This window comes from Caretta caretta, chromosome 12 (assembly GCF_965140235.1).
Source record: "Caretta caretta isolate rCarCar2 chromosome 12, rCarCar1.hap1, whole genome shotgun sequence".
Classification (NCBI taxonomy): domain Eukaryota; kingdom Metazoa; phylum Chordata; order Testudines; family Cheloniidae; genus Caretta; species Caretta caretta.
The window spans coordinates 33,025,014-33,048,725 of record NC_134217.1 but is presented as its reverse complement, the minus strand read 5'-3'; the positions used below and the strand labels follow the sequence as shown (position 1 = coordinate 33,048,725).

At 41.4% G+C, this 23,712-nt stretch overlaps 1 protein-coding gene and 1 long non-coding RNA gene across 4 annotated transcripts in view; one reads left to right on the top strand and one right to left on the bottom strand.

Annotated features, from left to right (window-relative positions):
- Positions 1-2,496, bottom strand: part of LOC125645264 (uncharacterized) — a 46,616-nt gene extending 44,120 nt beyond the window's left edge. The window contains exon 1 of the long non-coding RNA XR_007359268.2: positions 2,002-2,496. This is a non-coding gene — a long non-coding RNA (uncharacterized LOC125645264). The remainder of the gene's footprint in view (positions 1-2,001) is intronic.
- Positions 712-17,086, top strand: C12H16orf46 (chromosome 12 C16orf46 homolog). Of its 3 annotated transcripts, XM_048870557.2 has the most exons (4): positions 712-859; positions 1,197-1,436; positions 4,821-5,837; positions 10,933-17,086. In XM_048870557.2, exons 2-4 carry the CDS (start codon positions 1,230-1,232, stop codon positions 11,575-11,577), a joined length of 1,869 nt encoding a protein of 622 aa, XP_048726514.2. In that variant the 5' UTR covers positions 712-859; positions 1,197-1,229; the 3' UTR covers positions 11,578-17,086. The 3 variants fall into 3 exon arrangements, with proteins under 3 accessions (XP_048726514.2, XP_048726516.2, XP_048726517.2); XM_048870559.2 differs by lacking the exons at positions 712-859; positions 1,197-1,436 and adding an exon at positions 2,498-2,622; XM_048870560.2 differs by lacking the exons at positions 712-859; positions 1,197-1,436 and adding an exon at positions 2,542-2,641.
- Positions 17,087-23,712: the final 6,626 nt, after the last annotated feature.

Genomic DNA, 23,712 nt, shown 5'->3' with positions numbered 1-23,712 from the left:
CCCTCCTGCCACTGCCTCCTCCCTCAGCCCTGCCAGCCACTCCAGCCCTCCCCCCACTGCCTTCCCCCTTCTCCTGCTTCATCCCTCCATCCCCTCCCCCTCCTGCCACTGCCTCCTCCCTCAGCCCTGCCAGCCACTCCAGCCCTCCCCCCACTGCCTTCCCCCTTCTCCTGCTTCCTCATCCCTCCATCCCTACCCCTCCTGCCACTGCCTCCTCCCTCAGCCCTGCCAGCCACTCCAGCCCTCCTGCCACTGCCTTCCCCCTTCTCCTGATTCCTCATCCCTATCCCTCCTGCCACTGCCTCCTCCCTCAGCCCTGCCAGCCACTCCAGCCCTCCCCCCACTGCCTTCCCCCTTCTCCTGCTTCATCCCTCCATCCCCTCCCCCTCCTGCCACTGCCTCCTCCCTCAGCCCTGCCAGCCACTCCAGCCCTCCCCCCACTGCCTTCCCCCTTCTCCTGATTCCTCATCCCTCCATCCCCTCCCCCTCCTGCCACTGCCTCCTCCCTCAGCCCTGCCAGCTACTCCAGCCCTCCTGCCACTGCCTTCCCCCTTCTCCTGCTTCCTCATCCCTCCATCCCCTTCCCCCTCCTGCCACTGCCTCCTCCCTCAGCCCTGCCAGCCACTCCAGCCCTTCCCCCACTGCCTTCCCCCTTCTCCTGATTCCTCATCCCTCCATCCCCTCCCCGCAGGCTGTTTGTGTCGCACCTCGCACCCCATTGCTCATGCGCTCATTGCCGCGCTCCGCCCCCCTCCCCCCCACCGCGTCGCCCAGGGTAACGGCTTCGGGGTGGGAAGGGGGCTGCGAACAACCGCAGTGGCCTGCGCGGCTCCATCTCCCAGCGCCCCGGGACCGAAAGGTGGCGGGGGGGGGGGAGCAGCACGGGGGGCAGGGTAGAGCCCGGGAATGGGGGGAGGAGAGGGGAGCCTGAGAATGGGGGGGGGGGAGGCCGAGGGGGAAGCGCGGGAAGGGGGATGTAGGTGGAAAGGGGCTGGGGGGAAGTGGCTCAAAGAGTAGCCTAAGCTAAGGGACTGGCATAAAATACCCAATTCTGGTTCTTTAGTTAAAAAAATCCTTTTGGGATTGGGTCTTCAGGGAGCTCAGTGGTGCAGCAGCCCTAAACTCCTTGCATTAAAATTAGGATATCTGAACAATAATTGCCAGATAGATTATCTAAGACATAGATCTTTTTGCAGCTTTAAAGGGTAGAAGCTTGGGGTGCTGGGACCATGATGAACTCCTCCAAGAAGAATGAAGTAGATTTAGAAAAAAGCATTACCAATAAAAAAGCAGAGGAAAGCAAGTGGCAATGTATCTACCCAAATGAGAGGAGAGAGAGGAATCAAGTTTATACTCTTCTTGACATCAGCGAGAATGTATTTGAACAAGATGAAAGGTCCTTGGAATATGTCATCAGGACAGGATGGGAGGAAGCTGTAAGTTACATTTTATGTCTTGAAAAATGACTTAGCCAAAAAAAATTCTCAAATGCAGTTTTGGAATATTAGCTAACAATGGCTATTTAAAAATTCATTTGTTTTGATACAATGTAGTTTGAAAAGTCAGCAGATACTGCTCTGGATACCTTAAAGCCTCTAAACCAGAGTCAAAGTTGAGAATGGGGGAAAAATCATGACAAATCAACAGTTGATTGTTTTAAACAAGATATTTAACACTACAAATGTTTAAAAAAAACACCAAAAGGCTAGGAGCTTCAAAATAGTTGTAGGGAGCTGTTTAAAAAGCAGAGGTAGCTATGGAGTAACTTTAAGAACATACTGAAAATATTGTTTAGGGTTTTATTCTTAAACTAAACAGAGATCTAGTTTGTTACAGCTGCAGATTAGTCAGAATGAAATGGAATGTCTGTCACTGTCTTGTAGCATAGACATATGGAATACCGAAAAACCTCACTAAACCTCCAAGTAAGTTCCTCTCCTGTAGCTCCAATGAAGTTGAATAGAAGGAATATTAATAGTGGTTAGTATAAATGGTACTCACGTTTGAAGTAATCCTGATTAAAGCTGCTTGTTGCCTTTTTACCTACAAAAAACAGATGAGATTCTTGAAGAAAAGGCAAGTAGGGTTGTGATGGTTCAGATGCCTTAAGAATTTGGTGTACAGTATTGATTATATCAGAGTAGTAAATAGTTCATCTGGGGGGACAGTTCTCTTGTGTCACAGAGGGAAATGGCTTTTGAGGCTTCTGGTTTCTGTAGTTTTAAGATTATGAATTTTTTAGAATGACTGTGTGAGTACAATAGGTTCAGGTCTTCCCATTCTAGGGTAGGGTTACCATATGTCCAGGTTTTCCTAGATATTGCCTCTTTTTTTGAGCCTCCATCCGCTGTCCAGGTGGATTTTTCAAAACAGGAAATATCTGGGATTTTTTCAGAGCAGATGCTGCAGCTCAGAAAGAGCCCTGATTAGACCGCTTCCTGATTGGTATCTCCCCTGCATCAGCAGCTGTTTGGTCCATTCCCTTGCAGACAAAGCTGCCAGATCCTGTCCACCCAGGCCTAGGGAGGGGGTCCATAGGGAGGCACTGTCTGTGGCTGCATCCTGGGCTTCTGCCAGCTGTCCTGCCACCATGACAGGGAGCAACTCTGCCCCCCACCTCCAGTGAGTACCACTGACACAGGTATCCCCTACTGCTCCTCCAACTGTACCTCCCGCCAGTTCCCCCTTCCCCCTCCCAGTGTCCTCTTTTGGGGAACCTGAAATATGGTAACCCTATTCTAGGGGGGCTTAGAAGGTTAAAAATAACTAAGATAAACAACTGTTTTCTATCCAATGTTAGGTGTGGACATACACCAAAGACATTCTTGTGTTAAAGTTGTCTTCCTCCTCCCCCTGCAGTAATGCAGTCTTCTAGACTGGTTTCTTGTAACCTATATTTAGGGCAGGCATATCTGTATAGAAAAGCGGTTTTTGTGGTTAGGAATACAGTTAGTGGGGTGAGGATGGTGTTGGATAGTCCGATTATTTTGTTGTAACTTCTTGAGTTGAGTAGATATTTCTAGGTCTAAGTTCTCTGGTACCTGCTGATATAACTGAAAAGCTAAGACTTTCTAAACTTTAAAGGTGTGATCTACAAAGCTTAGGTGTCTACGTCTTGTATGCAGCACTTCTGCACTCTATGAAATTCCTGCTTGGCTGCCACCTAACCCTGGAGACTAGTGGTTTTCAACTGGGGGTCCACAGACTATGTCTCAGGGGTCTGCGATAGGTAACTATGAAAATTAAATTTCAGATCCCAGGAAAGGCACTCTGTTTTTCTGACCAATCAAAAGTATGTGAATACCCGCACCCACAGGTCAAAACCTGGAAGTATCATCATTACCATAGAAGCTCACAGTTCAGCGCCCTTTCTCACGCTGCATCAAATGCTGTGCTGAGCATGTGCAACGTTTATAATTGAATTCTATTCAGTCAGTTTTCAGTCTAAGACTTCTATGGTAGGGGTCCGTGGACCACAGGTTGAATTTCCAAAGGTGAATTTCTAAAGTACAATGTTGGGGACTAGGAGAGAGACACTTCCATTTGAAAACTTGTAGGGGGCTGCAGATGAAAATAAGGTTGAAAACCACTGCTGTAGATGCTTAAGCCAACTCTGCCTAACTTTCCACTGTAAAAGTTCCCTAGATGCTTAAGTTTTTAGACTCTGGGGCATCCAGGTGCTTATCTCCTACCTCGGCCCCAAAGTGATTCACAAGCCAGGGGAAGGTAGGTATTTGGCTGCATAAATCAGGTCTGGGGCCTAAGCAGCTAGGTGGCCTTTGAGCATGACTCCCAGATCAGGTCCCATTCAAATTCATGTCTCTTCCCACTCATTGCTTTTTAATGTAAATGGTTCTCTCATAATATAAGCAAGTCTTTCCCACTTCCTTGCACTTTGGACTGTGGCGCAAAAAGAAGCTTTTCTCTTCTCCCAGATTGGTTGCGAAATCACTTCTCTGTGTAGGTGATGTGCTTTTTGTGTCCTGTTTCCACCTCTAGTTTATGGTCACTACTTCTATGTTTGGTAAGAGTCTGTCTTAAATTTTCAAATTTAATTATGCAGAGATAGGCTGCTAGTGTAGAGCTCTGAAGAGGGATCTTGTAAAATGGTATTTAAGTTTTTGAGCTCTTAATTTTAAGCAGTCAGTAGCAGGTGATGTGGTTTTCTCCTCTCAACTGGAAGGTTGTCCTGTTGAAGCCTGCAAGAGATTAATATTAGTGAATCAAAAGCTAAGTAAAATCCACTCCTAGTCAGCAGTCTAGTTGTCAGCAGTGGAACGTATGTTGTTTTGATTGTTTGATTGAAATGGCACTAGAAATGCATTTGTTTTGTACATGGATCATAAAAGAAACATCACAATTCTGTTCTGTACTCAGTTTAGTAAAGAAGTGGAAACTAAGGAAAGCTATAGTAATCTCTCAGATCCAAGACTTTTGGAGAAAGAGAACATGTTTTTCTTTTAAAGTTAATATAATGTAATAGAAATTGGATTTTTCATGGTCTTAGATATCGTCTCTGAGGCTTGCAGTGTAGGACTCTGTAGAACAGCACTGCAAGCATAAAACTAAAACGGGGATGAAAAAAATCTGTGGAGTCTACTGGTTTTCCTGTCAATAAAAAACTTCTTTGAATACAGGGTTTTTTTAAGTGGGCCTGGCTAAGAATAAAAAACTACTTGTTAATTTGGCCCAAACAAGAAACCTAAGTAGCATCATAAATGCTATTAGTTAATAATTACTGTTACATTGTACATAGTTAATTTTTTTTTTTTGTGAAGAAGCAACTAGTATTTAGATTTAACATATTTCTCTGTTCCCAGGTACAAGGCTGGGGTAAAGCTGCTCCGTTTGCTTGCGTTCAGTTGCAAAAGCAAGCTAAGAAATCAAGGGCAAATGAAACCGTCAACAGTTGCCTGTTTTGCTTAGATATGAGGCAAACTAATGACAAAAGTGAGAGCCAAGAAACCAAGACTACAAGAGATCAATCAAAATCTGTTTGCAAATTAAGCACATGTGCTATAGATGATACCGTTTCAGAAAAGAAAGAGGTTCCAGTCCATTTTAGTGAGTCTTCCAATTGTTCTACAACAGATGGAACTAAGGGAGAAAGCTGTAATGGCAAGTTGTGCTCTATTCAAACATTTCAAGGTGAAAAGAAAAGTTTGCCAATAAAGGAATACAGTATATGGCACCCAGAAAAAATGAAAAACCCAGAAGCCCTGAAAAGTAAAGCTGTAAAGACCCCTGAGCCTACCATGCCTGCTCCAGATAGCTCTGAATCTTCAAACTTAAAGTCTTTGCTGGTATTGCCACCAGTGAAAGATGCAACTCCAAAAGATAGTGCAGATCCTTCTTTTAAGAAGGATAAAGCAGCTATCTCCCAGGCAAATCAGAAAATGCTCCATGCTACTTCAGCTGAGACTGCTTCCAGTAGTAAGGGTACTAAAACAATAGAACAAAAGGGGGAGAAACAAACTGACTGTATCATTCATGATACAGTGAAGGAGAAACAAATTCACGAACCATCATCCTTTGTCCCAAAGCTTCCAAAAGCATCATTCCTGCAAGAAGGCCCTGAGCAGTTACACTGGCCCTGTGCTCTTTGGCCAGATAGAAAAATTATAACCACTTCTAATTCTGTTTCTTTGAGAAAGTACAGTCATCTTGGTAACATGCAGTATCTGCATACAAAAGGAATACAGTACACAAAATATGATGAGATCAGAGGTCCTTTCACCAACAGTATTAAAAACAGAAGTCTCTCAGAGGCCAAGCAAGGAAATGAATCAAACACACAAGCGGTGCAACTGCTTCCTGGACTATTCCCTTCCTTAACGGTCAGCCATGTTGCAATAACCGCAATGTCTTCTAGACTGACCTAACATTTTTATACTGTAACTTCATGTCATTTTCTTCTATTTGTTTGAACTCATTATATGATGAGAAAAAGATTGAAGATACATTGTACTTGGGCTCCTTGTGAGCAGAGACTGTCCATTTGTTAATTTCTGTAGGTGGCTACTTATATGTATCAGTTATAATACTATGCGTTACTTCCAAATAATTTAATTTCCAGTTTATAGATTAACTATCTCTGTCTATGGTAGACAGTATGCTAAATCCCCATTGCCCCATATTAATTTATTTAAAGTTCTACTGGAACTAAATGCATTCACCTCATTCAGGTGCAGCCCTCATGAACAATTAGACTGTGGGGCAAGCTGGGATGCGAATCTATCCCACACCAGTCTGCCCTGCTCTAAACTATCCATGTACACCCTGCTGCTATATGTTAAGTTTGTCAGAGTGCTTTGAGTTAGTCCTCCTTAGCTCAAAGCACTTTAACAATCGTTAATGCACACAGACAGTTAAGAGCATGGCAGGCTAGTGTAGCATAGATTCAGACTGTGGCAAGCTGGGATGTGAATATATGCTACACTAGCCTGCCATGCTCTTAACTGTCCATGTACACCCTGCTGGTATATGTTAAGTTTGTCAGAGTGCTTTGAGTTAGTCCTCCTTAGTTCAAAGCACTTTAACAATCGTTAATGCACACAGACAGTTTAGAGCAGGGCAGACTGGTGTGGGACAGATTCGCACCCCAGCTTGCCCCACAGTCTAATTGTTCATGCAGACAAGGCCGAAGTATGGTCATGGGGTACCTGGCTCAACAATGCATTTTAGCACAATCTTGAGTTCATCCCAATTCAGCAAGCCATTTAAGAATGTTCTTTATTTTAAATATGTGCTTCAGTTTAATAGAGATCCATGGGGCTGAATATTTGCTTAAATGCTTTGCAGAACTGGGACTTAAAAGAGCAGCAGAACTAGTCAAGTAGCCCCAGGAACAGCAGCTCTTTCACAGTGGCATGGTTAAATGTTCACTTACCACCTTTCTACTTATTGATTTAAGTACTATTAGTATTTTTTTGGGTATGCTTCCTTGTTTTGTTTTCATGTTTTATTAACAGAGGCCAGACTCATCTGTTATTAAACAGAGGGACTTGGATATCAAGTTTTGTCTGTGTTAAATGTACATTTCATTTTGATTAATTAGCTGTCACAGTTTCCTCCATAAAATACAGGTTAAATTTGCATTCACAATTTAGAATAGCTTCGATAAAAGTTATCCACATTCAAAATGACTGCATGTTTCTCAGTAGTCAAAGATTTCCTGTGACTGGCAGCCACTTACTTATTCTCTCCCCCTTTTTGATGCATTTGACAGTAACTTGGAAGTAATAGGGACGATAATACGAGTTCCCAATTATCACAAGTTCCACTCTTACGCCAGAGCTCTAAACTTACCATCTAGCTGATTTAAGATTCAGAGAATCAGTCATAGGAGATTAAAGTTAAATCCAGAATTCATATTTTTATAGTATGATACTTTCAAAGCAGTTTACAGACTTCTACATATTAACTATTTACTCACCCTCATGTATGCACTGCTTTAGATCCAGAGAGAGAAAGCAAGCTCTTTCTAGGCAGTAACTAGAAGCAAAGGCTAAGTAATGAAAGGACTTCTTTATTTTAAAAAACTACATGAAGAAATTGCCCACTATTGATGTGCAGTAACCTCTAGGGGAGAAATACAGCAGCCCTTCAACAACACACATCACTGTTGCATAATAGTTTAGGGCAGATGTGAATAATGCTGTTTTCCAATAGAAGTTATTGTGGGAATTAAAGCAGAGTGCAATGGCTTATGTCACTACTGTTTATTTGCGAAGTGGTCAGGCCTTCTATTTGATCTTGAACAGCTGCAAGAGATCACTTGAAATACAATATAGTGGTTCTAGTGTGGAGGGAAGAGTGCCACCTACTGAATGTTCAGCTAGTTGTGGTGAGAGGGGAACCCATACCACACTAGGTGTTAGGTATTCAGCTGTAACTGGAGATGAATTAATGCCTTTTTAAAAAAAAAAATTCCTTTATTTTACTTCCTTTTCCTGAAGAGTGATTGTGAAAAATAAGCCCCTTTGACAGCAGTCACTAGTGGCAAATTCAATACCTTGCGATAAATTTAGAGAATACATAGTTCTAAGATAATTATTTATATGAGTTTGGGTCAGGAGTAGTGGGGTCATCCTCAAATGGGAACAAAATCATCAGTTAGATAGCCTGGCTTTTGCAGAGTATACTAGGGCAAAATTACTGAGCCATTATCTCTTATAAGACCTGATGTTTTATTTCAACCAGGCTTTAGCCTGAATATTGACTATAGGGTTTGTCCCTGTATTTCCAATGTAAGATTCCTTCCTTCCTCCCTCACCTTTCCTTAAACATTTAGAAGAGTTCTTTTTATAATGGCTAGTTTTGAAGACATCTGATATGCTGTGGTGCTTGTTTACTGGTAGAAGTTGTAGACATATGTGAACTACCACAAGAAAGATACATTTAACTAGAAATCTAGCCAGGACAATGAAAATAAATTCTTCTTACCTACATTCCATTCTGTGAAGTAATGGATTTTTTGGTGCATCTGGCATAACAGAAGATGTGAGTGCTTTGTATTATAACTTTAGATCACAAATACTGTAGCAAGATAGTTCATTTTTCCACTTGGTGCTCTCATGCTTTTAAAACAGGAATGAGAATACACTGTTATTTATTCAAAAACAGAACTGGCTGTAAATAGTCTTAATGATTTCCACCACTGTTTTTTAGAGGAAATATCTATTGTATTTTGTTTACAAGAATCAAGGCAGTAGAAAGTCCAGGGGTCTGTCTTAACTATGCAATTTTATCACAGTACTACAGTTGCACATGTATGATAATAGCGGTCAGAATAGAGACATCATTCGGTAGGTCAGTTATCTCTCTCTCCCCCCAACATCCATTTTATAATAGACTAACTCATTTTACAATATGTGCCCTGTTCTATATCTGCACTTGTCTTGTGCTTTTAGGTAGAAACACCCTAGCCAGAAGGACAACAGATGCAATCTGCCTTATTTTTATGGTCTTAATTAAAAGTAGCAGTGGTAGTAAATTCTCTAGTGATTTATACCATAACACTGTATTTAAATGTAAAATATCCTTTTCTCTAGAAATAAACTGACATTTATGTGAGCAGAGATATTTAAGATATATTTGAATAAGCACTACAAGTAGGATGCTGGTGTCTCTCTACTAGTCCCCAACATTGTACTTAATTTTAAAAATATGCTGTAAAAGAAACATCAGAAAACCATTAAGACTAAATTAGACCCTTCACAAATAACCAAAACATGTAGAAAGAGCGAATCAGTCCAAACATCTGCTTTCCAGTCTTCAGACAGTACTGTGTACACTTTTCACTAGATAGCACTATTTAAACATTATATAAGGACCTGTGAAATTACTGACATTTCCATGGCCTGAAAAGAGAAAAGGTGGTGTCTATCAGACAATTGAAAACACTGACGCTTCAAAGAGAAAATAGAAAAATGACTGATTAGAAGGAGAAAGCCACACCATCCATGTTCAGTATAGTAATTAAATAAACTTGCATTAACTGGATGTCAGCACTACTGATAGTAATTTATTTGACAGATGATAGGAAAAAGACACTGGTTACAGCAGAAAGTTATGAGCCTAGCTTCTGCAACATCTAAGTTTTATGGGTGTATTAGATAAAAAATGACTAAAAATATCTGTAAATTCATTTTTAAACACCCTGATTTTTTCCTTAACTTTTGTATTTCATTTTCAGCAAGAGTATTTATTGTATTTGTGATAATTAGTTTCACATTCACACCACCTCCCCATTCTTGTAGATCTAATTTAGATTTTATAAATTTATTAGGCATTTTAATTGCAGCTTTGGTAAACTACATGTAACACTTATGAATGCAAATATTTAAAAACTCCAAACAAAAACAAAGTAAAGATCAGAAAGGCAAAAGGACATTAATTTCCTACAGTTAGAGAGTTTGACTAGCACCTTCCATTTTGGTCAGAGAATTGAGACAGGGAGAAAAGGGGGTAATAAATGTGCCAACCAAACCTCAGGATAACATCAAACTGTGTAGAGGCCAAAAACTGCTCAGTTACTTATTTATATCATTATAAACAGCAAAATTTGGCAATAAGATGTTAAGAATTGTTACAGCTACTTTATAGCACTCATTTTTCAGAGACAGCAGGCCAGATTCCAATGTCAATTACCTCCAACTGAAAAAAAAATCAAGAATTTTTTACGTTAGAAGTATTGCACACTGTAAGCCTGTGACAGAACCAAGACTAAAACTCAGCTCTTTTGCCTCTAAATCCTTTTCTCCAACCACAGAACCACCCTTCCTTCCCTCCACTGTCTTCTGTGGAGTTGTTTTGGATTTACGGTGGTAAGGCTGAGATCAGAATTTGGCTCAGAGAGTAGAATGCAATTGTAGCTGCGTGGGTGAACTTGGAGACTGTGCTAAGGTGCGGAACACCACAAGAGTTTCTCTGAGTGAGTTTCAGCTTCCTAGACAATTGCACTTACAGGTGAGGATTTCATGGCAGATCAGAAAAATTCAAGCGAGCCTTTGCAAAATTAACCTCGGGTTGATTTGGGTTGGAAGGAAAAGTTTTTCTTTTGCAGGACGATATGAGATGTTGAAAAGTCATGGAAATCTGTGAAAGTCATGTCCCTACATAACTGCCCCAAAACGTGCACAACAGTCATCTCTTTATATGACCACAAAAAGGATGAAAAGGACCACAAAAATGTCTCTGCAGATTTAGGACTTGCAGGAAGAGCTGAAAATAACTTTTATAAGGGAGGTCAAGAGTAAAAAAGTCCTTAGTAAATTTCAGGTGCTTTGGTTCTAAAGAGCATTTGAAGAATTATAATCAATTAATATCAACACCACAAATGTACTTAGCTACTGCATTAATGATTTTTATTTTTACTATTATAAAATCCACTTATATTAATGTGCATTTAACATGCTTTTGTACCTCCAGGTAAAAGGCTGCTGTAAAGATGCTCCCTTCACCTGCTACCAAGTACAAAATAAGTCTAAAAAACCAAAGACAAAGGAAACAGTCACTCACTTACCTCACATAGATATAGCACCATCTACCAAAAAAGAATTGGCCCAGGCAACCAAGTCTATAAAAGATCGATCAAAGCCTAATTGCAAATTAACTACACATGCTGTAGGAGATACAGTTTCAGGAAAAGAAAAGGTTCCAGTCTGTTGCAGACACTCTCTCAATTTTGCTCCTATGACAGATAGCACTAAAGGAGAACGGAGTAATGGCAAATTGCATGCTACTCAGACTCTTCAAGGTGAAAAGAGTACCAAGAACTTGCCAAGAAACAAGTACAACAAAAGGCAACTGAAAAAGATCATAAAAAAAGCCCTGAAATGTAAAGATATGAGCCTGCTACATGTAAGCCATGGTAATCCTCATGAAAGCCTGAGATGTATGACCTTAAAGACATTACTGGTTCTGCTTCAGCTGAAAAAAACAGCTCCCTGTTTCTATCTAGAACCTTCTGTTAAGAAGAGGAAAGCAATGTCCATCCGGGGAAATGAGAGAAGTCTCAATACTGCTGCAACTGAACCTGCTTCCTATATCATAGTACTAAAAGCAAGAGGGTGAAAAGTGACTTGTTGACAGCATGAACAATACAGAGATGGATCAAATAAAAATCAATGCACCACCTTTTTTGGTCCCTCACTTCCAAATGTCTCATTCTTCGAGAGATTTCACATGTCTGTTCTGCAGTAGGTGTTTGGGTGCTCCAATGCACAGTTTTTACTCTGTGCTTTCTCTCTCACACACACACCATGTAGGCATAAAGAGCTAAGCTGCCAGAGACCCTCTTCAGTTCCTTCCTACCACCCGTGACAGTTTAAAGCTCCCGGTCCTTGCTTCTGCAAGTCTTTACTTGATATCTGTATATAGGACCTGTAGATAGTGTTGTGAATTTAAAAAATAAGTTTTTGTGGTTTTGTGTGGTTCTGGCAACCAGTTTGGTGCTGGGCCCAGTATTGGTGATATGCCATGTTCTCCAGATTTCAAGCTCTGCCACTCTTGTGGCAAGACAATGCCTAATAGTGACCTTCACCCCAACTGCCTTGAGTGCTTGTGGGAAGCTCATGTGAGTGACAAGTGTGGCGTTTGTAAGGTTTTCAAACCCCATTCAAAAGATAGACCGGGCAGCCAAATTAAAAAATCCGCCTACTGAATTGGCACTACGGCCTCCATCTCACTACTCTACCTCGGTCAGGGTACCCATCACAGCGGCGTCAGTCAGTAGTATATTTCCAGTCTACTGATACTGACAGGCAGATCGGCCTCACAGGTGCCAATGAAGAGACATTGGAAATTGGACTTGGTACCAGGGTCCTCAAGAGACTCAAACAGGATAAGGTCCTCTAAAGACTGAGGAGGGTGTTTAAAGGAGGAAGCACTTCTAAACAGGAGAGTTCATTGAATCCAAAGCCCAGTGTGGGCCTGTTGAGACCAGCTATTGGAGCACCTTCATTGGCATCTCCTTGTGCCATGTGTCTTCCCAGTACCATATACTCCTGAGGTGTTTGATGCCATCAGAGAGTTGTTGAAACTCTTGGTGCTGCCATCACCGGTTCAAGAGACTCACCTGACACCATTGGCTAAGACACCTTTCAGCACCTTCACCTCCTCACTGAGCAGCTCCAGGGTGCCAGTTAGGCTAGCACCATCTAGGGGAAAGCCACAGATCTCCCAGGCACCCCTGTCTTTAGGGTCTGAACTTCTTCACTGGCACCAATCGGCATGGCATCAGCTTGATCTCAAGAAGCAGCTTCTTCCTCACGAGATTTTGAAGTGAGATCCTACGTATCCCAACCTAGTCGGTCCCATCCGGAGGAGGGCCCTGATTTCTGCATCAGTATCAGCTGGGAACTTATAGAAGGGACCTTTGGACTATGCCTGTTTGAGGACTGGGCCATACCAATGGCCCTTTTGGAACCCCTGGGACGTCCTCCCTACAATCAAGAATGTCCCTGGAGCCATCTCAGCTGGCTTCATCTGCTGGGTATCAGGAGCATCATCCCCATAAGCACTATAGTGTCCGTACTGAGCCTGGCACCAAGCAGAGTCAGGATCCCTTTCATAAACAGCCACAAGAGAAGCGGCACTGGACCATCCCCTGTACTGTTAACATCTTCTTCCTCATCCATGAATGAGGCAACTGTAGCGGAGCCTATTTCTTCACCTCTGGATGATTTTACGATTCCTCAGGAGTTGTTGAGGAGATGGCTATGGCCATAGATATCCACTCAGACGTGGTCTGGGAAAAATCCACAAGCTGGTGGACATTCAGACATCTGCGGCTCAAGCTAGAATAGCTCTGCTGATAAATGAGGCTTACAGCGTACCAAGGTCCTCTGGCAGACTCCAGCGTCCCTACTACTGACTGTGAAAAGAGCAGAGAGATGACACTATGTCCCCTCCCAGGGTTTGAGCACCTATATAACCATCATCCTCCAGGCTCCCTTGCAGTGCCAGCAGCTAATGAAAAAGACAGACCATGGCACCAGGCTTCAACCCCAAAAAATTCAGACGGAGAGAATCCTGACTTATTTGGGAGGAAGCGTCATTCCACAGGCAGATTACGGCTTTATTCCAGAAGGGTATTGCAAACCAGCAAGACTTGCTGGGATGCTACAATTTCACCCTCTGAGATACTGTTCTGAAGTTAAAAGAAGCTCCCAGATGAAAGGTGTGACTAGTTAGACTCTCTTTCAGGGAGGTCACCTGATGTCCTGGGGTTTCACTGGGCCCCTCCTGCTCTACCAGCCTGGATTCCCTCTCCCTGTTTTGCTGAATTAGGGTCTCCGGCCTCTTGCAGCGCACACACACACAGACACAGGCAGGGGCACACCCTACTTTCATGTGGCAATTCATCAGGGACACAAAGTTTCTGAGATTGACTATCAGTGGCCACCATTATCAGTTCACGGTCCTCCCCCCTTGGGGTTCTCAACAGCCTCACATGTTTTTACAAACTGTATGGCACTGGTGGCAACATTCCTCCAGAGGTTAGGGGCCCATGTATTCCCTTACCTGGGCAACTGGCTGATAAGTGGTCGATCCAGGTCACAGCTGGTGTCCAGCATTCGCAAAATCTGATCCACCTTTGACATGCTAGTCCTCCTGATCAACTCAGACAAGTCAGTCCCATCTTTAGAACAGAAAATAAAATTTATTGGAGTGGTCCTGAACTTGACAACAGCCAGGGCTTTACTGCTGCAGACAAGATTTCATACAATGCAAAGCCTCATTCTGGACTTTAAAGCAAGGCTTATCCTCTCACCATGATGAGTTGTTGTTTAAGGCTGCTGGGGCACATGTCAGCATGCACTTATATGGTCCAGTATGTCAGACTGCACCTCAAATTCCTTCACAGCCAGGTGGCAGAAGTATATTCTCCAAGAAAGCACCACACGGACATGTTAATGCACGTACCAATTCACATCCAATATTCTATGGATTGGTGGATGGACTCGACCAATGTATGCATGGGAGTTTTTTTGCCCCATCTCACACTCTTAATTTAGTCACAGATGCATTGGACCTGGGATGGGGAGGGCTCAGCTGAGCCACCTGCAGATGCAGGGTCTCTGGTCTCCCGAAGAGCTCAGTATGCACAAACATCAGGGACGTGTGGGCTATCCATTTAGTTTCCATGACGTTCCTTCCTTGCATTAGGGGAAGGGGCATATTGTTGCTCACCAGCAATACAACCACCATATTTTATGTAAATATGTAGGAGGAGCCCAGACCTCACTATTCTGTTGGGAAGCAATCCTGCTCTGGGACTTCTGCATCAGTAACTCTATACTTTGAAAATGGCCCACCTCCTGGGGACTCAGAATATGCTGGCAGATCACCTGAGCAGGTTGCTTATCCATGACTGCTCCCTTTGCCCAAACATAGCAAGGTCCATTTTCCAGCTCTGGGGAACTTTCCAAGTAGATCTATTTACAACAAGGGACAACACAATGTCACCAGTTCTGCTTCAGAGCAGGACACAGCCCAGGTTCATTGATGGATGCTTTTGTATTGCATGCTTTTCTCCCATCCCTCTTCTGACAAGAGTTCTGCACAAGGCCAAACAGGACAAGGCCAGTGTTATGCTAAAGGCCATCGCTTGGCCCCACCAATGCTGGTTTTCACAGCTCTCAGACCTCTCAATCAGTCCCTGTTACTCCTCCTTCACACAGACCTAGTTTTGCCAAATCACAGCCACCTCTTCCATTCCAACCTTCATGCTCTTCACCTGACGGCCTGGAGACTTCATGGCTAACATCAGCAGAGAGGTCCTGCTCCAGAGAAGTGCAGGAAGTAGTGCTGAATAGTACAAAACAATCAATGAGGACAACTTACCTGACTAAGAGAGAATTTTTCCACTTGGTCAAGGCTGAAAGGGGTCGCCCCCATTCTTACTTCTATTCAGCAAGTGTTGCACTATCTTTTCTATCTGAAACATCAAAGATTAGTAGTTAGCTCCATTAGGGTACACCTAGCAGCTATAACAGCATTTCATCCTTGTGTGGATAGCCACTCCTTTTTTTCCGACCTGATTTTGTAAGTTTTTTAAAGGGTTTGGATAGGCTGTTTCCACATGTACAGAGTCCTATTCCAGCATGGAGACTGAATTTAGCCTTAACAAAGCTGATGGGTCCCACCTTTGAGTCTCTAGCAACCTGTTACACCTTTCAAAGAAAGTAGCATTTTTAATAGCCATTCTATTGGCCAGGTGAATAGGGGAGTTCAGGGCATTAGTATCAGATCCTCCATATGTTTTTTTTAATGCAGACAAAGTCTACCTTTGTCCACAGCCAAGGTTTTTTTTGTTTTTTTAAATGAGACAAAGTCATCTCCTCTTTCTATACAAGCCAACCAGTTTTCTTAACCTTTTTCCCAAAGCCTCATGGTAATAAGGGAGAGGAGTCATTCCAAACTCTAGATGTTGGAAGAGTGTTAGCATTCTATTGGAACAGACTAAAAAGCTTTTCCAGTCTTTGTCTCAATTTATTGTTGTATTTGCGACAGAACGAAGGGCTGCCTGGTTTCCATGCAAAGGATTTTTGTTGTAGATATCTAGTTGTATTCGCCTAGGTGACCAGTTGGCTAACATGAACCCTCAGGATAGAGTATTGGGTCATTTGACTAGATCCAAAGCTGACTTTATGGCATTTCTGGCTCATGCACCTGTACTTTGCAGAGTAGTAACCTCTTCAGCATTGTCACACATTTGCCTCCCACTATGCAATCTCTCCGCAGTCTCTAGATTGTTAAATCTGGACGAACGGTACTTCAGTCCCTGTTCAAATTGACTCCAAACCCACCTCCAGATGGGATAGCATGAGTCACCTGCAGTGGACCGGACATCAGAATGGTTCTTTCCAGAATGGTTGTTCTTCTAAACGTGTTGCACATGTCCATTCCACAACCACCACCTCCTCCTTCCCCTCTCTATTGGAGTCATTCCAGCAGTAAGGAACTGAGGGCGTTCTGGGGCAGCTTGGCCTTTTATGCCTGCATGGTGTGCAAGACACAATAGAAGGTGCTTGGGCCTCCCTGATGAGTACTGCTAAGAGTAAAAACTGACAACTGCGCACTGGAGGCCCCAGACACCTACAGTGGAATAGACATGTGCAAAGCACCTTGAAGCACAACAGTTACAGAAAGTTACACAACAGTTGCTAATTTAGTAACTTTTTTCCTGCAAGATGACTCCAAGAAGCATCACTGGCATTGTGTTCTTTGTAAGACAAACACTGCAACTAGTTCTAATGCTATTGCCTTGAGAGAACAGTCAACTTACCAGCATGCAATTTCTACAAAGAAGGGGAGTGCAGAACACTGAACACAACGTGGCTAGGGCTGCTTTCATTAACAATAACAGAAAAGACCAGACTCTCAGTGAGGCCAAGCAAGGTAGCAGGTCACAAATTACAGGTCCACTTATCTCAGAAGAGTTATTGCCTTCCTTAAGAGTCAGCTAACTCACAATCCCTATGTTGCCTTTTAAACTGGCTGCCCCCTTCCACACTTCTTTTTGGGACAATGTAACCTCACAGCAATAAACTGATTTGAGCTCATTGGACCAAATCTATTCCGTTTAGCAGATATAAAACTGGAGTAACTGCACTCGTCTAATTGAACAGAATTTGACCCCACAAGACATATCGTGGTCATTGGTAGCAGGTGAGGGCAGCCGATAGATGTAGGCATATATAATTATGTAAAATAGTTAAAATATTTTAAACTAGGATTTAAAATCTAGCTAATGATTGAGCATTGACTTCAGACTATACATGATGATTTCGGAGAAGTTCCAACACCATCTCTAGAACAAAGGGAAGGTTACAGGTAGTCAGGGCTCCAAAATAACACACTTTTTAAAAGTTGACCAGACCCATATTGTGTTTCATGAAAACACTCAATACAATTAATTTCAATTTATTGGAGTAATTGAAAGGCATCGCTACGCACTCTGCATTTCCTTGCAGAGGCTTACAACCAAAATATTGCATCCATGTATTAGGGCATGAGAACAAATGGTAATTATATATATATTTTTTAAAGAAGTGTATTTCCAGCCATAGCATGCCTTTAAACAGATAGTTTGACATGGGCAAAGGGCAGCCACGCTGGGCAAATGCAGTGCTAACACTTCAGGGGTTGAGCACTGTCCTAACTTACAAGAACAAGATCTGACCCCATTATGGCCGTCTGTGTAGGCAGAAGTTTCACATACATTCACAGCCCTGCTAACAGCATCTGTACTAGAGCAAAACAGTTGAACATTTACTTTCATTTGTTCTTAATGCTCTACGTGGGGACTTAGACAGGATATTGGTACAGAATACTGGGGCAAAAACTGGAAATTAAACTGTTTTACCCCCCCAAAAAGTACTAAGTTGGTGGAAAACCTGCATTGGGCATGTGAGAGAAAGAACAAGTGGTCCAAACCAGCATCCAATTATTCCAACGCAGCTCAATTTGTATGTAGAATATCATAACAGTTTCTTCTTCACCAGAGGCTGAAGGATGTGGAATACCATATAGATCTGTCTTCTTTCAAAAACAGCCACCATTTTTCATTTCTTTTATAGCTCTTATAAGTGATACTCTACTGCTTTCCCAAACAGCATGTACTTTCCATTGCCAATTTAGGCAGAGTCATACAATAAATACAAGACAAAAATCAGATTGAAATTAACTTTACTCCAACTATTATGCATCATTTACAAGATTACTGAAATTCTTCATTGGTGAAAAGCATTGTAACACTTACGAATAACTTACTTGTAGCTTTATGTATGTAACAGTACAACTTTAGAAGGTAACATGAGACAAATGCAAAAAAAAAACTTTTGGCACAGGTTTTTTTTGCATGCATTATACTAAACAGTTTCACCACTATTAAGACATTTCTTCTTTGGGATGCCACTTGTAAATTTTATATAAAACAAAAAAACCACTTGTTCTGGCTGTTTATTACAATTTAATTGGCTAAAATGGCAAAAGCCAAATAGGAACATCCTTCTGAAACAGAAGTTTGTCCACTAGAAGCTAGGGTGACCACATGTCCTGATTTTATAAGGACAGTCCTGATAGTTGGGGCTTTTTCTTCTATAAATGCTGACCCCCACCCTGCATCCTGATTTTTCACACTTGCTATCTGGTCACCCGACTAGAAGCTCAAACATCATACAGTGAGGGGATGAAACAGACTCTTCTGATGATATTTCAAATGTGGTTGACAAATCTAGCTACTCCATGGATGAGTCTGTTCCAAAGCATATTGGAGTTTTGTGCTGATCCATTCCAAATAATTTTAAATGTAAGTGAAACATAATCAGTGGCTAAATTCTAATAAGTGGTTAAAAATGAAAATAAGGCCTGTTGAAAACATGGCTCATAGCCCACCCCTTCCATATGTGCTCTTGCAAATATATGTAGAGTACGGTCTGCTCTGCAACCCAGTGCTTGAAACATGCATTGGCAAAACTGCACATTCCAAAATGGAGGCCACTGTTTGAAACTTACTAATCCACTTGATGTATTGCTTCTGAAGTTATCTAATGTTTTCCACCTAAAGGCAGTATAAAGGATGATTTATGGGACTGTATAAATCAGAAACTGCTCAGCAGATTGCTGATATTTTTAAGTAGCAGAAAACTCATTTGGGGATGTCCACTACTCTAGTTCTTGGTGAACTGGAAGAGTGATGCACATACCAAACAGACAAACTTTACATCAACCTGAATGCAGGTCAATACAGAGTTGAACAATCTGGCCCTTTGAGTCTACTAATTGCATAGCAAAGGAATTTTAATAATAGTACTCACTCTAGCTGTAGGCTGGCAAATCCTTCCACTGACTTGTTTGCCGTTCAAGCATGTAGACTTTAATTCACATCAACTAGTTTAAAAAAAGCTTCAGAGATTTTGAGAACCACTGAAATTCCTGCAAATATGCTCCATGCATGGAAGTGCATGGTCACTAACATACCCCCTACCCCTGGATATTTACTACCTAGGTTTACAGAGAGCATTAGGAATGAAAGCCTGTTTGCAGTAGGTTTGTTGAAACACAAGCACAGCAGCATATTTCAACAAATCAAAGTGAGACTCAAAGGCCCACCTCAAAATTGACATTTTGGAGTATGTTTATTTGGAACAACAGAAATCTTCACGTGCAGATTGTGTTGTCAAAATGACAAAGAGCATCCCCAAATTAGATTAAAGCAAAGGAAACTGGAGAATTACTCTGAGCAACTTTCATGATAAAAGATCATTTAAATATAATTTGGTTGACCTCAGTGTTGTAATTTCAGCACCAGATATTCCTTTAGCAAATGAAGAATGATTTACATTGACCGAACAAAGCATACTCATATTATGCACATCCATGCTTTATTCAAGTACATTCTACACCCGTGATTTTATATTAGATAACCTTTTAATTTAAAACCTCAACCTTTCCAACACATATGCACTTAAAAGTTAAGAATGTGAGCAGTACCACTGAAATAAATTACATTATTCACATGCTTAACGTTAAAAATGTACCAAAATGTACCTGGCAGGACCAGGACCTAAAATAGCAGAACACAGTCATTTTGTTAAGTTAGAAACATGCTCTATTACCTTATGCTCAAATAAATTTGCTAGTCTCTAAGGTGCCACAAGTACTCCTTTTCTTTTTGCAGATACAGACTAACATGGCTGCTACTCTGAAAGGTAATTTATATGTACACATGAGTAACAGCAGAATTTAGACTTTTAAAAAAGGCATGGCACGTGTGTACTTGGAGGTCACATTTTCAAGGGAAATTTATAAAAAAGTAAATTGGGAAAAAACAGATGTGGATCTGGAATGGTTTATAGCTTGAACAAGTTCAGCATGACCAGTTTTACAGTCTTAGTTTCTTTAAGCTGTTTAACTCTTAACTGAATATAAATGCTTTATGCTGCTTTAGGATTTCAGATAACGTCGAAGAGAAGAGTTTCTACACAGCAGCTACTTTACGTACATAAAAGTGTACATGTATATTTAAGAGAATTCAATTTATCCTAGACTGCCAATTTCTGTCAGGCTGAGGAAACAAACACTTCCCTGCAATTTAAACAAAGTGTTTTTTCATGCTATCAAATAGCTCAAATAAGTATTTACAAGTGTATACACATAAATGGGTGCCTGCATATCTCCATAGTATAAACAAACATGCCTCCTCTCTGTTATCAGGGCTTAACGTAAACTTTTACCAATATATAGTGACACCAATAAAAATGCAAGGCAACTCATTGTTACGTTTGACATATCTAGTTTTTCAGCTGTCTTTTTGCTTATATTCTGAAGAATATAAGAAAGGGGCTGCGCCCTGAAAAAGTGCACTTCTGTTTATGTCTCCTTTGTGTTAATGAATGAAAGTGCAATATGTTTAATTTGCATACAAGTGTCAGTATTCTTTCAGAAGCTAAAGCCAGTTTTTTTGTTTTGAAGTTGATATATGCATATGTTCATGTCCAAATAGCTACGTACATGCACGTTACCAGTATGCCACTTCTCTGCCCAGGTAGATGCAAAATACCCTATTTACAATAAAAGCATCCAAATCTCTAATGTACATAAGTTAGAAGTGTCCACAATTGCATTACTCCTCTATTTAAATGTTTTGTCCCTGGTGTTTCTCTCAGGGAATCTGCATGCCATGAGGGTTATGTGGATGTATCCAAGAGACAATATAGACTTGTCTCTGGATTGCTTTTACCACCCTTTGAAAAACTGGATGCTTTAGACAGACAAGATAACATTCAACTTTATTTACAGCCAGCCAAGGAAAGTAGAGCACCTTCATCTTAACTCATGCTTCAGGGCACAGTAAAATGATTGTGACAGACCAGGGAAGAATTCATCTCTGGCCGAGAGAAAAGTATTATATGGTTTTCTAAAGGTCTGATCCAAAAGCCCACTGAGAGCAATGGAGATACTATCTATTCCAATGGCTTTGGATCAGGCCCTAGAGCATTTTAGGGTTTTTCATTTTCCTTTGAAAGATCAGGTAATAAGCATTGCCTGCAGTAGAATACTGGATTTGATTAACCAGTTGGCTGATCCATAGTGGCAAATCCTACATTCAAGTTTTTCCCACAAACAAACAGGTCATGTGATGCATGATTAGGTGACCAATCACAGCCCATTTGAGTGGAGTTCAGAGTGGTCTAACACAAAATTGTGAGATCCAATAGTTGCAAGGGTGAGAAATTGGGATAAAGCAGGATGTGCAAGTATGACTATTTGGAAAAAAGTCTGTGTGGAGAGGCTATGGGGAAAACCATCGGCTATTTTGGGTACCAAAAACAAAGTCTCCCTTTATTCACCAGCCAGCCCATTACAGCCAACAAAAGGGTAGTGAAACATCTAAGTCACTGTTAACAATACTGAGAAAGAATCCTGCATAAAATCAGTTTTGCTGACTGACACACTTAAGGTAGTGCAAATCATTTTGGAAGGGCAATGCAAGAAAAACTGAAATTGAAAAAAGAAAAAAATTAGTTTGGAAGAGAAAAATATTCATTGAAGATTTCAAATCAAGTTTTAATGTATTTGTTCAGTGCCTAGCACAACAGGGCCAAATTCGGTTGTGACCTCTCTCGTCTATTACAAGTGTTAATTAATAAATCCAGAACTAGGGATATCTTAATGATGTGGAATCCATTCCTTTCGTGTAAGGAATTTTCCACAGCCCCATTTTCATAATTTCCAATGTAAATAATTTTCTACAATCAGAATGAACACATCACATTTGTTTTGACTGTAGGTAACTCTGGGACTAAAGTGACCCATGTCCATCAAAACAAGGTATATTTACTGTTAAATTGTTTTCATGCCACTGGATTTTATTTAACAAATTCAAATTGTGATAATACCATACTCATTTAAGGTAATAGCCAAATGTTAATCCTGCGGGGCTAGGAGAAATGGGGCCAAATTCAGCATTGAAGCCCTGTCATATTACTGTGCTCTGTAACTGCATATTTTAGAGAACTGAAATAAGACAACTGTTCATGGGAACCAGCAGTGTAAACTAATTTCTATTGAAAAATGCTGCTGGTTTCCTTTAGGCCATAGTCACTGGTAACAGTGCATGCACAATTCACCCCTTTGTAAAAAGGTTTAGGCTTAAACCAAAGAAAGGATAACCTGCAGCTCGGCATCACGAGCCTGTGAGGTGGCTAGTAGTACTTGGGGGGCTAGTAGTGGGAAACTTACCTGCTGTAATTCCACACACTGAACATGTCACAGAAATTGATCCCCACTCTTGAGTTTTGGGCTTCTGGAACAAAGCCTAAACTTCCAAAATGTCAAGTTGTGCAGGGCTGCTGAGTCCCCACATCATCATCTCTTCCATGACAGGTGGTACGTTCCACCTCCGTACAGCCTGCTTGTTCTCCAGTTGCTAGTTTTTTTGAGCAAGAGATTGAAGCAATTACCTATGAGAACTTATGTATCTAACTCTCACTTTGAGATGTCAGTATAATCAATGCATCAGTTGGATGGCCGCAGCCATCTATGCACTAAGAAATGCATTCGCTAGTTCTACAGTAAGCCAGTGGGAAATAACTCTTAAAACCAAAGCATAAACATTGCTACAAATAGTAAAAGACAGGATGGATGAATCCAGCCATACTTCATCTGTCTCTCACAGGAATTGGATGGGTGAGAAGGAATCCAGTCATGCTATATCTTCAGAGAACCAGAATTACATGTAAGTAGTTTTCTCTTCTCTCAGTATACCACGCTGACTGGGCTCCTGCTTCTAGAGGAAAGAAACTTGAAGGGAGTTTCCACAAAGCAGCAGACTCACCAAATCATGGAGAACTAGAATAGCAAAAGGCAGTTTAGTACACTCAGGATTGTGGACAATTCCAGGACACTTCCACATCTGAGAACGTCAGGGAGATATTAAACAGGTGACAAGCAGCATAGGGCATGCACATTACAAGGCAGGTATGTAGAAGGATCTGTTGTTTGCATTACACAATTTCAAGTAGGGGCAGAGATGCCCACCAGCTGAGTCTGTTGGCTTGACAATAGCACATTTAAGAAAGCAGGAAAAGTCAAAAGCCTTCCCAAGAAAAGACTGATTTGACAAAGTAATATCCTGCAACAGAACAGTCACCTTCATCTAGCATATTGGTTAAGTCCTCCATAGTAAAGAGGGAAACA

What these genes read in the sequence shown, in the direction of transcription:
- C12H16orf46 (XM_048870557.2), top strand. Translation starts at nt 1,230, where the DNA reads ATGATGAACTCCTCCAAGAAGAATGAAGTAGATTTAGAAAAAAGCATT. An exon ending in GGACAGGATGGGAGGAAGCT is followed by an intron (nt 1,437 to 4,820) that starts GTAAGTTACATT and finishes CTCTGTTCCCAG; the next exon opens with GTACAAGGCTGGGGTAAAGC. An exon ending in GACTATTCCCTTCCTTAACG is followed by an intron (nt 5,838 to 10,932) that starts GTCAGCCATGTT and finishes TTGTACCTCCAG; the next exon opens with GTAAAAGGCTGCTGTAAAGA.